We start from the raw sequence: 12,809 nt of genomic DNA on the forward strand, positions 1-12,809 counted from the left end.
TATGAACAACAACTGTAAAAATTATAGCTATATATTGGGGTATCACAAATATAGACCATATTTGTGATACCCCAATATATAGTTATAGTTTTTACATGGACAGCAAATGGGTTTGGTCTCAGTAGTAACCTGTCTTTACTTTCACATGAATGCTTAGTAATACATGGAGGGAATCTCTGATTGGATGAGGAGAGTACATCAGGAGGCAAGTATAAGTATATGACTTGGGTGACCCTATTATCAGATTACATCCAAATGATGTATTGTGTCAATGAACAGTTCTTCTGCTGGTGAACTAATAATCACACTCATGTAACCTTTGGGAGTTAATATTAGTATTTACCATCTAGGAATCTATTAATTGTCTATTGAATATTGTGTACCAACACACACACACACACACACACTCAAATCCTTACATTAAAACAAATGTGTTAGGCCGATCTGTAGAAATACAGGGTTACTTTTGACAAGATCCTAGATGTACAGTACAGTAACCGTCCCCTACAAACAATGACTCCACTGTCTTATGATAACCGCTAAGGTTTAAAAACTTTTTCATTATACATTTAGCTGCCATTAGATTTAGAAATGATAACATAGTTGAAAAAAATAAAAATAAAAATTTCTATTTTGCAGCTATATATATATATAGTCCCCTGATGACAACTGGCTTAGCCCAGTTGAAACAGCTGTCGGGACAGCTGATGTTGCTTTTTATGCACATGGAATAAACACCGTTTTCTTCAACCAATACGTCTGAGTGCCGGTCTCATCCTTCCTTTGGGGGGGGGGTAAGTGTACTGCATTTCATTTCTCTATTACAGACCAGGCACCAGGAATTATCACACTCTGTGGAGTGCCGCCCCGCTACCCACTGTATTCTCTCTCTATATATATTATAATATATATAAAACATCAGTTTAAATGGCAAAAGCTAAAAAAAATACAACCTCTAAATCTATTACATTCGTCATAGGTTTTATACAGAAGATTAGGTTATTCGAACATTTATCCTGATTCAGGTTTGCTCAGTAAGTTGCAAACATCACAGCTTACCGAGCTCCAGCGACGCCGCCCGCCATCCTTTCAAATGCCCGCCCACAATTCCCCTCGGTAACATGCAAGGGGATGTGTAACAAAAACACATCCGCTGCAGGAGAAATCATTTGATGGTTCTCCTGCCTTCGCAAATAGAAGCCAGTCTGAAGTGTGCCTGGCCGAAAATGGGGCGGGCAGATGACGTACTGTAATGTCAGCCGCCCGCCCCGGACCGGCATTGGCCGGCCCTCATACTCATGGGAACGTCCAATGTTTTTTATAGGGATGCCCATAAAACATGGGCATTCATATGGGTGAGCCCCATTACTGCCGCTGTCCATCCTGATTTTTGCGAAAGGCTCGGCGGCTATGCAATTCGCCGAAGCCATTCGAAAAGGGGAGCTGTACATGTATATTCAATATACAGAAAGTTCTATGAGGCAGATTACTGTATTATTTACTTACCTGTATAATTTACTTTAAATTCTAGATGCATCATTACAATGTCACTATCTTTGGTGCGTCTATTGTAGTGCGGGTTTATGACGATCTGATCAATCAGTCTTGTTTCTGCTGGCGGATAAGTCAAGTTGGAACTATCATGCATTCCAAGTACGGCTTTCCAATCGCCTGGTACTAGATTTCTTCTGCAGATTAGAAAGAAAAGTTCTAAATTATTAATGGTCTGATGAGGAGTTTTAATGATTCCCCCTGAATTATTTGTGTTAATCTTTGACCTCTTTCGCAGTTCACCTAATTTGTGCCTTGTATCATATTAAACGAGGCCGTTTACTTTAATTGGAAAGCGCTTAATGTTTTCTGACTGCAACGCAGGACTCAAGTTTCCTAACACGCAATTATCAGCAGATTCCTTGATTACAGCCAGAAAACTATAAATTATAACAGTAGCGGGAAACACAATACAATTATGAAGGGGCTATTAACTTAATTATTATGATTCCTTAAACAGCTAACTTAAAAATCTCAAGTCAATTAGTCATCAGCCCCATGAAGCAAATGATTAGTAAGCTCTCTATCTGAGAAACAATTGGTTTGAAAGATTGGTTCTTGGCATTTCATTACGGCATGAGGCAAGGCTAAATGCAGTAAACACAGCCGTTGATATCTGCTTTAGAACCAAAATGGGAAATAATTTGAATATCGCTAAAGGGTTTATCTGCTAACCACACATTTCCTGCGAATCAGTATTATATGCTAACCAAACACATGAATATAAATAACCTGAGTTGGGATTGGCCAACTAACAACTGTTTGAATATTGAATTTCTCACACCGGATAAATATATACAGAGAGGCTGTCAAAATGGAAGAATTAGTGGTCTGAAATTAAAGCGAAGCATTATGTCCCGTAAATAAGTTTCTTAACTCAAAATAAGTCACAGAGGCAAAATTTATATTTTCCAATTTGTTTTTATTATGTAAATTTTACTCGTCCGAAGACACTCGCAAGATGCGCTCTATTAATTTAGTAAGGATCTCTAAAGCATAATCTTTATCTGTTGGCAAAAACCATTTACACTGCAGCTGGGGCAAATGTAACATGTGCAGAGAGAAATTTCGGTGAGTTCTTTTGTTTCTGTGCAGGGTAAATAATGGCTGGAGTGCAGGATGTTTTTGCCCATTAGAGAAAATTTTGCTTTGCTTTATCCATACTGAATAATCCCTTAAGAGCGGAGATATAGGGCACATAACCGCTTCCTTACATGGTTTGCGCCGTTTGTCCTACGACATTTCTTCCGCATTTAGCATTTTAGTTATTTGTTAGGTAGAAATAATAATTCCCTTTCTCTCTGGTTTCAATATTGCCTACTTTATGTTCAGTTTGTAGCAAAATGAATCCCAAACTCAATATTACATTGACATAGCACACAAAAAGTGCTACAGCCTCTTCAAGTAAGACAAATATTTAATTTTAAAGCCATATCATTTATTTTAATATATCTTATTGAAAATGTAATAAATTTATTTTAGAAATTTTTATTTTGTATATTGTCTGATTGAGGGGGAAATTTACTAAGATCGACTCGCTACTTTACAGTATGTCATATATGGACATGAAATAATTTTTAAAAAAATTACTAAGCAAAGTATACGGGTGTATATTTTTACAACTGATATTTTCATTACTATTGCATGTCACTAATGAATACACCATCGAAAGAGCAAGTACGAATTTCACCATACACTTCAATTGGCAATCCAAATTTACTATTATTGGTAGGGCTGAATTGGGCCAGTAATTCAGCCTAAAATATGGCTGAAAAATAATTTTTTACTTTCCAGGCCTATGTAGCTGAAGCCTGCACAGATCAGTCAGATTTTCTGTGTAAAAAAAATATAAAACCAAATAAATAATAATAATAATAATAATAATAAAAAAAAAAAAACAAGAGTGCCCCCCCCCCAGGTATAACCAGCCCTGGGCTCAGTGAGCCATTCCTGGTTGCAGAAATACAGGTGGGGGGGAGAGATGGGGTCCCTCTGTATTTCTATAACCAGCACTAGGCTCTTGGACTGCTCCTGGTTCCCAAAAATACAGGGGACAAAAGGAGTAGGGGTCCCCCATATTTCAGCAACCAGCACTGGGCTCAAACAGCGGTGTCATGCCACAGCTAGGGGACACTTTTTACATATGGTTCCTCAGCCAAAACATGATCACCCTGGCTGGTCAACCAGGGCCAGGTCCCCGGGAGAGTGAGAACCCCCAAACTAAAGGCTTACCCCCCGTCCAGGGAAACCCCCGTCTAGGCTGAATAAACAAGCCACATGTTCTATGCAGTCAGACCATTTCAATGAAAATGTATTTCCATGGGACAGCTGGCATGTTAGCCCAAAATACAAAGATATTGTCAGGATCATAAGAAGTGACAATGTGACTAATAATAGTATATTTACTAGAGCTTCTAAAAATGAAGAGGTAATGTTGCGCATAGCAAACAATCAGATTATGTCTACAATTTTTAAAGAGACAATTGATAAATGATAGACAGAATCTCTGATAATAAAATTATCCAAAATGCAATCATTTACAAAAAATAAGTAAATTAGTAAATTATATATTAATGCTGAAGAAGTTGTATCTTTTTGTAGCTAGCAAAAGTTGGTTTGCTATTTTATTCTACAGTTAGTGTTTACACCACATTTTCCCATCTGTTGTCTTATTGAGCGTGATAATGTATGTATTCTACACCTTATATAGGGGGTTATTTTGGTTCACTCTTTCTGACAATTTCCTTCTTAGATGGACAAATCCATGTGCACTGCAGGGGGGCAGGTGTAAAATGTACAGAGAGAATTAGATTTGGGTGAGTTATTTTGTTTCTTTGCAGGGAAAATACTGACTGCTTTATATTTACACTTCAATATACAGTAGATCTCACTTTGAAGTAAAAACCCACCCAAATCTAACTCTCTCTGCACAAGTAACATCTGCCCCACCTGCAGTGCACATGGTTTTGTCCATCTAAGAAGGAATTTGTCAGAAAGAAAAAAACAAAAAAAAAACCTAGTCACAGATCAGACTTATTAGCAAAACACTCATCGCCTACTGATCCGCTCTGCCAGTCCCTTCATTGGTTGCCTGTATTTTACTGTATTCAATGTAAAACACTTCTACTCACATATAAAGCTATTAACCATAATGCACCAGCATATATCTCCTTACTTATCACAAAATATCTCCCATCTCGACCACTCTGCTCTGCACATGATCTGTGTCTCTCTTCTGCACGGATCACTAGCTCCCATTCACTATTCCAGGCCTTTCATCGGGCTGCCCCCATCCTATGGAGTGCACTTCCACGCACAATAAGACTCTCCACTAGCCTCCAAACTTACAAGCGTTCCCTGAAAACTCACCTCTTCAGGCAAGCCTATCATATTTAAATACCACACGCATAACCCTCTGAGGCACTTATGTATTATATAGCTTCCCTTCTGGACTTGTAACTTGATGGCTCTGCTATGCTATCACTGGTGTCTGTCATTGTGTTTCCCTCCTTGCAGCAGGACCCTCCTACCTCCATGTCTGTCTGTTGTTACACAGATTGTTTTATCTCTATTTACAATTGTAAAGTGCAACGAAATCTGCTGCGCTATATAAGAACCTGTAATGGAATCTGCTGTGCTATATAAGAAACTGTTAATAAAAAAATAAAAAAAATAAATGTATTGGCACTTGGATTTGTATTTTATGGGATTGATTTATCAATGAGTGATATTCTTTTCCAGCAAATCAGCTCTTGTCATTTTTTAAATACGTGACAGTTAGTGGATGATTGGTTGGAGCACAATTTATAATGTTCAAGTGGGATAACAAGAATTTCACTCATTGGTAAATTTGCCATTACTGTACGTATGAACTGTAACTTGGACAGAAGTCAGGTATTGAATGACATTTTCCTGTAAACTATACAAGTTCAACGTTGTGGCAATAAAATACCATGATGCACGGAGGCAATCTCTTGTTTCATTGATTTGTGCACTAGCCATTGTGTGTGTGTGAAACATTGCCCTTTGTGTCTAGAATATAATAAAAAGAGACATTGTGCAGTAAACCACAGAAAAACAGCAACCAATCAGATCTTAGCTTTGATGTTTCTATTGCATGTTAGACAATACAAGCAATTTTATGACTACAGTTACAGTTTATGAAACAAGTTCACTTTATTACTAAATAAGAACAAGTATATAAATATTTGAACTTAAACATGTGAAAACCTACTACTTTTTTTGGGATGCCTGGAGGATGATTTTTACCTGTGCCATGCCTTTACGCTATTTTTCTGTAGCACAGGGGAATCACACTGACCACCAGTCAGCGTCCCCCCCCCATGCCACCGCATCCATCCCATCACCCCCTGGAGCAGGCCGGCGACGCCTCCCACCCCCGTGCAGCTCGGCAGCGGCAGCCGCATCCAAGCCCTCCCTACCCGGAGCAGGTCAACAACAACCCCCCCCCTCATGCAACTCGGCGTCATCCTCCGCATCCACACCCCTCTGGGACAGACAATGCTTGCACCGGTCCTGCAGGTAGATTAAAAGAGGGCAGTCTTGGCTTTAAAAAATAGTGGAATGATCTTTCTATGGTATACAGCGGAGGAGATGGATAGAGGTACATAGAGGTAAATGTGCAATCAGAGAAAAGAGTGGAGATGTGGACCAGTGGATAAATTCACAGCATCAACAGTATCTATTAGTTTATATAATGTGCTAGATAAATTCTTTCTCAAAGTTTATTGGTTGCTAAAGCCAACTTCACCACAACTCCAATTCTCAATACCCATTGTTTTAAAGTACATGGATTATGAATGGATTTGTTAAGTGCTTCTAAGGAGTGAAATAAACATCTACATATACTATAAAGAGGAAATCAAAACTATTAAATAGACAGTTCTATTTTCAAAGCACCAGCATGGGTGAAATTAAGGGGCACCCCTAAATTGAATGGGATGCAGTAAAAATCCCGGCGGTCGGGATCCCGGCGTTCAGAATCCCGACGCCGGAATCCCGACCGCCGAAATCCCGACACATTCTCCCTCTGTGGGTGTCCACGACACCCCTGGAGGGAGAATAAATTAGTGTGCCAAGCGTAGCGAGGCACCGGGCCCGCTGCGTGGCGATCACAGCGAGCCCGCAAGGGGGGGGGGGGGGGGCGATCCACGTCCCCCCCTTGTCGGGATTTTGGCTGTCGGGATTCCGGCGTCGGGATTCTGAACGCCGGGATCCTGACTGCCGGGATTCAGTACTGAATCCAATTGAATGACTTGGTGATCACTCATTGTGAATTTATAGAGGGAGTTGCTAAGATCTACTGTAGATTTTGGTCTATTATGTTGGGAAATAAAATGCCAAAACAATTGGAACTTACCCATAAACACAATGTGCCGCTGACACAAGCCACTCATCATTCACCAGCGATGCTCCACATGTTTGTCTCCCATTATATTGAAGAGCAACCATCCAAGGCCAAGCACCAACTGCAGCATTGGTACCACCAACAATCTTTGATGTGCCCAAAAGTCGTTTCCCACATTCTAAGGGGGAAAAAATGCATACATGGATTTCTACTCATTTATAAAGAATAAAGAGCAGATGTACTAAGCCTTGGAGATTGAGAAACCATAGACGCATCAGATCCTGTCATTTTTCAAAAATAGCCCGTAACACGGCAGTCAGGAGCTGATTGGTTGGTAATTTATCTTCATGTCATAACTCTTTATGGCTTAGTAATGGAAATGTTGAGGTTCTTTCTCTCAGACCATCAATTTTTTTTTAAAACCTCTACAGCTTATCATCTAGGTATATGAGCTTCTTGCCCTATTAAAGGTGGTTCTTGAAGGGACTCATCGAATAATACAGGTCTGCATGTTCATAAATTGCTTTTAAATAGTATCCCAAGAGAGCAAACGATGACCAACCCATCTGTTGGGTGAATCTCTGATATAGATCGTCACAGAACAAAAACAGCATTGTTCCCAACTTTTCAAACTGAGATGTAGCACAGAAAAGGAAAAGTGGCAATGTATGCAAATGGAGGTGTGACTCAAGAAATAAAGGGCCATTTGCTAGGACCCTGGGGAGAACCAATGTTTCTGAAGGCTCCCTCTCAGTCTTTTATCCTCCATTGATATCCATTGAGATCATAGCTCCAATAGCACTCACCATTCAAAATATTGGGGCAAATGTACCAATAGGTAGCATAGTAGCTCAAGTCGACACTTATACATTAAGAGCATATTTATTAATTGTTGTGGTGTGTGCACCCATTTAAAAAAATTCCACATTGCCCCAATTCATTGAAAAAAAATATTTTTTAATATAGGGAATGTATTTTTCCTGAGTCACTGAACAGGGGCTCATGCTAGGAGCCCATCTCAGGTAATCAGGAAGAAATAAAGCTATTACATATGCATTCGCATTACTTTCTGCTTCTGTCCCAAGTGCCAGTACTGTGTATGTGCCAACTGCGATGGATCCTACAGATTCTTTACCCCAAAACCATACAGTATGAGATCAGTAGCCCATAGTCCACAGTGGCTATCTGAAGATGGCATTAGTTACCAGGGACCAAGCTCAGGAATGCATCTGGAGGTTGTTTTGTGAAAACAAAAATGGGAATTGCAGCAGATAGCTCTGATATCCCCTGTGGTCCCCCATAGATACCTTTCAGATATTTGCAGGTATACCCCAAAAACATCCACCAATGACAGACCAATACAGAGTGTATATTAAGAAAGTGAGCAGAAGACTTACCTCTAGGATTACATTCAATATGAATAACACTGGCACATTGATCACTGTAAGATAAAGATAAACAAGTACAGTATGTTATGTCCACAAGAATTTCAGGGGCCACATTCTTACTCTTTACATGTTTGTACAACTGTAGTAATGATATGGGTCTACCTCTCAATGGCAGTAGGTGCATTGTTACCATTACTTGGAACAAGACTGGAATGTTTGCAGAAACCGCTGGTTTTCTGGTATTTATACCTTGTGTTATTATTTATTTAATATTAATTTCATATAGTTATCTTTAATCATCACATGAGCAGCCAAGATTAAAAATAATCTTTGATAAAATACAAGAAGCTTATTAATGGAGGTGACTGAGGTGCAAATAAGCAATTTTTAAGCCATGTTCCAATACAATCGGCACAAAATTTGCAAGATTTAGTGCACAAATAATCACCAGAAACTCTGTGCACTTTAATTTAGAGTTGAGCTGAATAGATGCAGGGTTTGCTTTGTGGGCCCCTTTGAACCCATCACCCATTATAGATTCACCACTGGACTACTCTTTGTAACTCAGAACCGTTGGCAAACACATTATCAGTGCAGTTGGGAGATTTTTTGTGCATCTGTATTATGGCCTTCTTTACAACTTGGGGAAGAGCTAAATTTATGCTTCAGGAGGTGGGACCCAGGTGATCTAAAATTAAGTACAGATGTAGCGCCGCTCATTCAGTGCTGGGGCTCGCCAGACCACCCCCACTGGCGAGCAGATGCTACATCTGACTGGGACGCGCAAGCATCCCACACACATGCGCATTCCAATTACCTGTCGGCGGGGGACAGGAACCCTGCCTGTCTCCACTTCAGGGTGACGGGCAGGGTTAAGGGGGGTGTGGGGAGGTTGGGAAATGCGTTGAGGACCAGCGGCGAGGCTGCGGGGACCCAGGGGAGCTCCATTGTAAGGGGTTGCACGTGTGTTTCATGCACGCGTGCCCCCTTCCGGCGGCTGGCGGGGAATGGTGAATCTACCGTCAGTCCCTGCCAGAAAAAAAGGACGCTTCATCTGTATAGAGGTCAATTCAATTAGGTATGAGAACCAATAGAAATTTGCATTGCTACTGTGAGGTTCTACAAAAATTGCCATGTGACAAGTGAATACAAAACGTATAAAACACTGGACCGAAAAAAAACCTAGAAAAATATAAAATAGGTTTATATTACTATTACTGGATTTATTTTCTATACCCACATATTGGGCGAGAAAGGAAAGCAGGGAGCAGACCCAGATCCAGCTACGATTTCATATGAAGTGGGTTTGGGAACTAGGATGTGATTTGTGACATTGCACATACAATTATGCCCCTTTGGTCTCACCCTAAGGATCACCAAAAAGTTGGCATGTAAAATGTGAACATTCAGGCCTATTTGCATCTAAATACAAATACTTAGAAATGTACAATTATCACATAAATATTCATAATTTTAAATCATATGAATGCTGAACAACATGGCTTCACATTGTGCAATCTTAAATGTTTTAACTAGGGTTGCCACCTCTCCCGGATTTCCGGGATTCTCACGGTTTTGGTGGCAACCCCCCAGAAGGCTTTTCCAGTCTCCCGGATTCAGGGATTCTCCCGGAATCCGGGTGTCTAAAAAAGCCTCCAGCCCTCCACATAGCCTCTCATAGTGGCGCTGTGCCACCGCTGCGGAGCTTCCTTAGATGACAGACCTGCTCGCAAGATGATGATGTCATCATCTCTCGAGTCTTTGTCTGTAGGCCCGCCGCCTGCCTTCCCCTGGTGTCTGGTGAGGTGACTGTGTGCCTGATGAAGGAGGATGCGGACGCTGCACTGCCCTGCCTCATGGTAAGTAGTGTGCGCTTCCCACCCCACTGGTCCCGGCTCCTGGCTGTCCGCCACTGCTGCTCTCGTCGGTCTGTCTGCCTGCACGCTGCTTCTGGCACAGCAAGGCACAAGTTTATTAAATGGGCATATACTGCAATAAAGCACATATGAAAGGCCCGAAGCCACATTCCCTAAATTAAGTGATGTGTTTATTTATTCAGCATATTTATCCTATTTAAGTTGGTTAACCCACACCATAAAGTAAGCATTATTTTCTATTTGGTCAGTTATCTGCAACAGTAACCCTTATATTTGGATTAGCTTGGGATGTTCATGCTTTGGAACACTAGCTGTATTACAGAAGCCACACCCACTTTTCTGAATAGGCCACGCCTATTTTACAAGGCCGTGCCCACTTTCAATAAGGGGGGGGGGGGTCTCCAGGAATCAATGGTGAGTGAGGTGGCAACCATAGTTTTAACCCCAACAAGAAAAAAAACTTTCTGCAGTGCTCTAACTACAGTATATACACTAACTCATACTGTAAGGAAAAACTAATACCGTAACAACTAATGGTAGCTTTAGAGGTAGGGCTGCAGTAAAGTTCAAAATTCAAATAGGAAAATCCCACTAACTGCCGCCAACTGCCACTACAAACTGACTCACTGGAAGTTGTGGCTCCCATATTTGAATTTTGAACTGTGCTGAAGCCACCACTGACAATAACCTATGTTTGCATCCAAAACAGAACTGTAGTGTTCATATTACCTAAGCTGATTACATACTTACAACTGACTGATCAAGTAAAATGCTCCTGACCAGCAGAGCGTTATGTATCTATCCTTGACCCTATGGAGGTGGTGGCAGCACCAGGGGTTAAACGGCTCCTCTATGGGAAACTGGAGCTTGGTTGTGCACTTATAAGATGTAACCTCCTCATCCTGACCAATGCAGGAGCGTTATAAGCTGTTTATCATCTAACGCTCCTGCATCGCTACAGTAGACACACCTACAGAGGGAGAATGGAATGGTGATTGTATAGGTGTGTGCCCAGCTTTAAGAAAAGCAAAGGCTTCAATTGCACTTCAAAGATCGTACACCAACAGTTGCTTTTGTTTTATTGACTGTTTGTTTTTTAACCATTCACTAGTGTCTGTGCAATTCTATGGGGGTATGCAAACCCGGATCATGGCTATTGACCCCTCCTGAGAGCCGTGATCCTGACCCGGTTGCGTTTTGTCCGACAGCAAATTGGCAGGCGGGCTTCAATATCCTGCCTGCCAATCAGCGAAAAGGAGACATGTCCTTGTAAATGGCAGTGGATTGTCGATCTGCGGCCGGGATCGCGACAGTCCACGGCCGTTATCGGCAGAAAGGACCCGGCAGCTTCTAAAGCGGGGCTCCTTCTGCCGTGATCCCTCTTCAATGCTGTCAGTAAAGATAGCATTACATAGGGCCCCGCTGCTATTTCCCCTGTCGGTAATAGCGGCGGAGGATTGCATACCCCCTATGTCTTTATCCAAAAAGAACAGTACAAAGACGATTAACATTAAAAGTAAAAAAAAATGCTGCCAAAACATAATATGTTAATTCTAAAAGGTATGATTACAGAATGCTCTATTTTACAGTCTCGATGAGGGCACTATTTAATGAGGAGGGCAATGCCAAGCTAAGTGCGGGGAAAACAGTAATTTGTAAACAGTAATTTAGTGTATTCTAGACAGGAATTTTGCAAAGCCTTAACATTGGAAGAAGATCTAATAATAGCATTGCCTATATATGAAATATGTGATCTTTTCTGCCAGGAAACTTGCAATTGAAATATTTTATTGGCCACTAGAGATCAGCAGATCCTCAAAAATTGTCTGTGTAATGACTCGGTATTAGTATACAGAGGTAAACTACAGCACAATTCAAAGCAGGAATTGTATTCCCACATGTATTGAAAATACTGCAATGTTATTGCAGAATAGAAACAAACGCATGAGGCGAAAAGAAAGCGGTAATCAATAGGCTGTACACACATACAAAAGGCTCTGTGCCAGGTAATTGTAAAAAGGTTCAGGAAGATAAAGCTGAAAAAGAATTTACAACAACAGCCGTAACAATAATATTAATAATCATTAAAATCATCATCATCAACAAACATCATTTATTGAAGTTGCTTTTTTTTCCTGTAGTTTTTAACTCTTGAAGCTTGTGCACTACAGGTGGCATTTGTGTCACGTTGCAGCTGCTACTGGGCTTCGATAATACAGTGGGAGGAAAAAAAAATTACCATCTCCCGAAAGACAGTGTCTTCAACAGCATAACATTAGTTTGGGAATTTGATTCGGCTAACACAATTTGTTGTGTTAATCGCCTCCCTTTTCTCTCTTATCAGCACATAATTGAGCTAAATGAAAATAGCAGTGCAGCTTATAAAGTTAATACACACATCATCACCAAATCAATTTTGTAATAAAAGGAGTGTATTGCTTGGCCCCGGAAAGGTCTTCAGATCTCAGTGAATACAGTAGGTTCTAAATCGCAATTCGACAAAATTTGTAAAACTGATCTGAATAGGCTGGTTTCCATGGATGCAGACATTAGCAAATATAGACTTATTTGTAATACATTATCTTTTTTAAAATACTTATCCTTTGAACAATTGATAGATTCAAT

At 40.6% G+C, this 12,809-nt stretch overlaps 1 protein-coding gene across 1 annotated transcript in view; it reads right to left on the minus strand.

The window, feature by feature from the left end:
* TMPRSS15 (transmembrane serine protease 15) overlaps positions 1 to 12,809 on the minus strand; it is a 236,808-nt gene that overhangs the window by 11,929 nt on the left and 212,070 nt on the right. The window contains exons 19-21 of the mRNA XM_083170669.1: positions 8,317 to 8,360; positions 6,932 to 7,097; positions 1,507 to 1,688 (exon numbers count right to left, since the gene is read on the minus strand). Of these exons, the coding sequence (XP_083026795.1) occupies positions 1,507 to 1,688; positions 6,932 to 7,097; positions 8,317 to 8,360 (392 nt within the window). The remainder of the gene's footprint in view (positions 1 to 1,506; positions 1,689 to 6,931; positions 7,098 to 8,316; positions 8,361 to 12,809) is intronic.

The sequence above is a fragment of the Crinia signifera genome, chromosome 2 (assembly GCF_055691185.1).
Source record: "Crinia signifera chromosome 2, ASM5569118v1, whole genome shotgun sequence".
Taxonomy (NCBI): domain Eukaryota; kingdom Metazoa; phylum Chordata; class Amphibia; order Anura; family Myobatrachidae; genus Crinia; species Crinia signifera.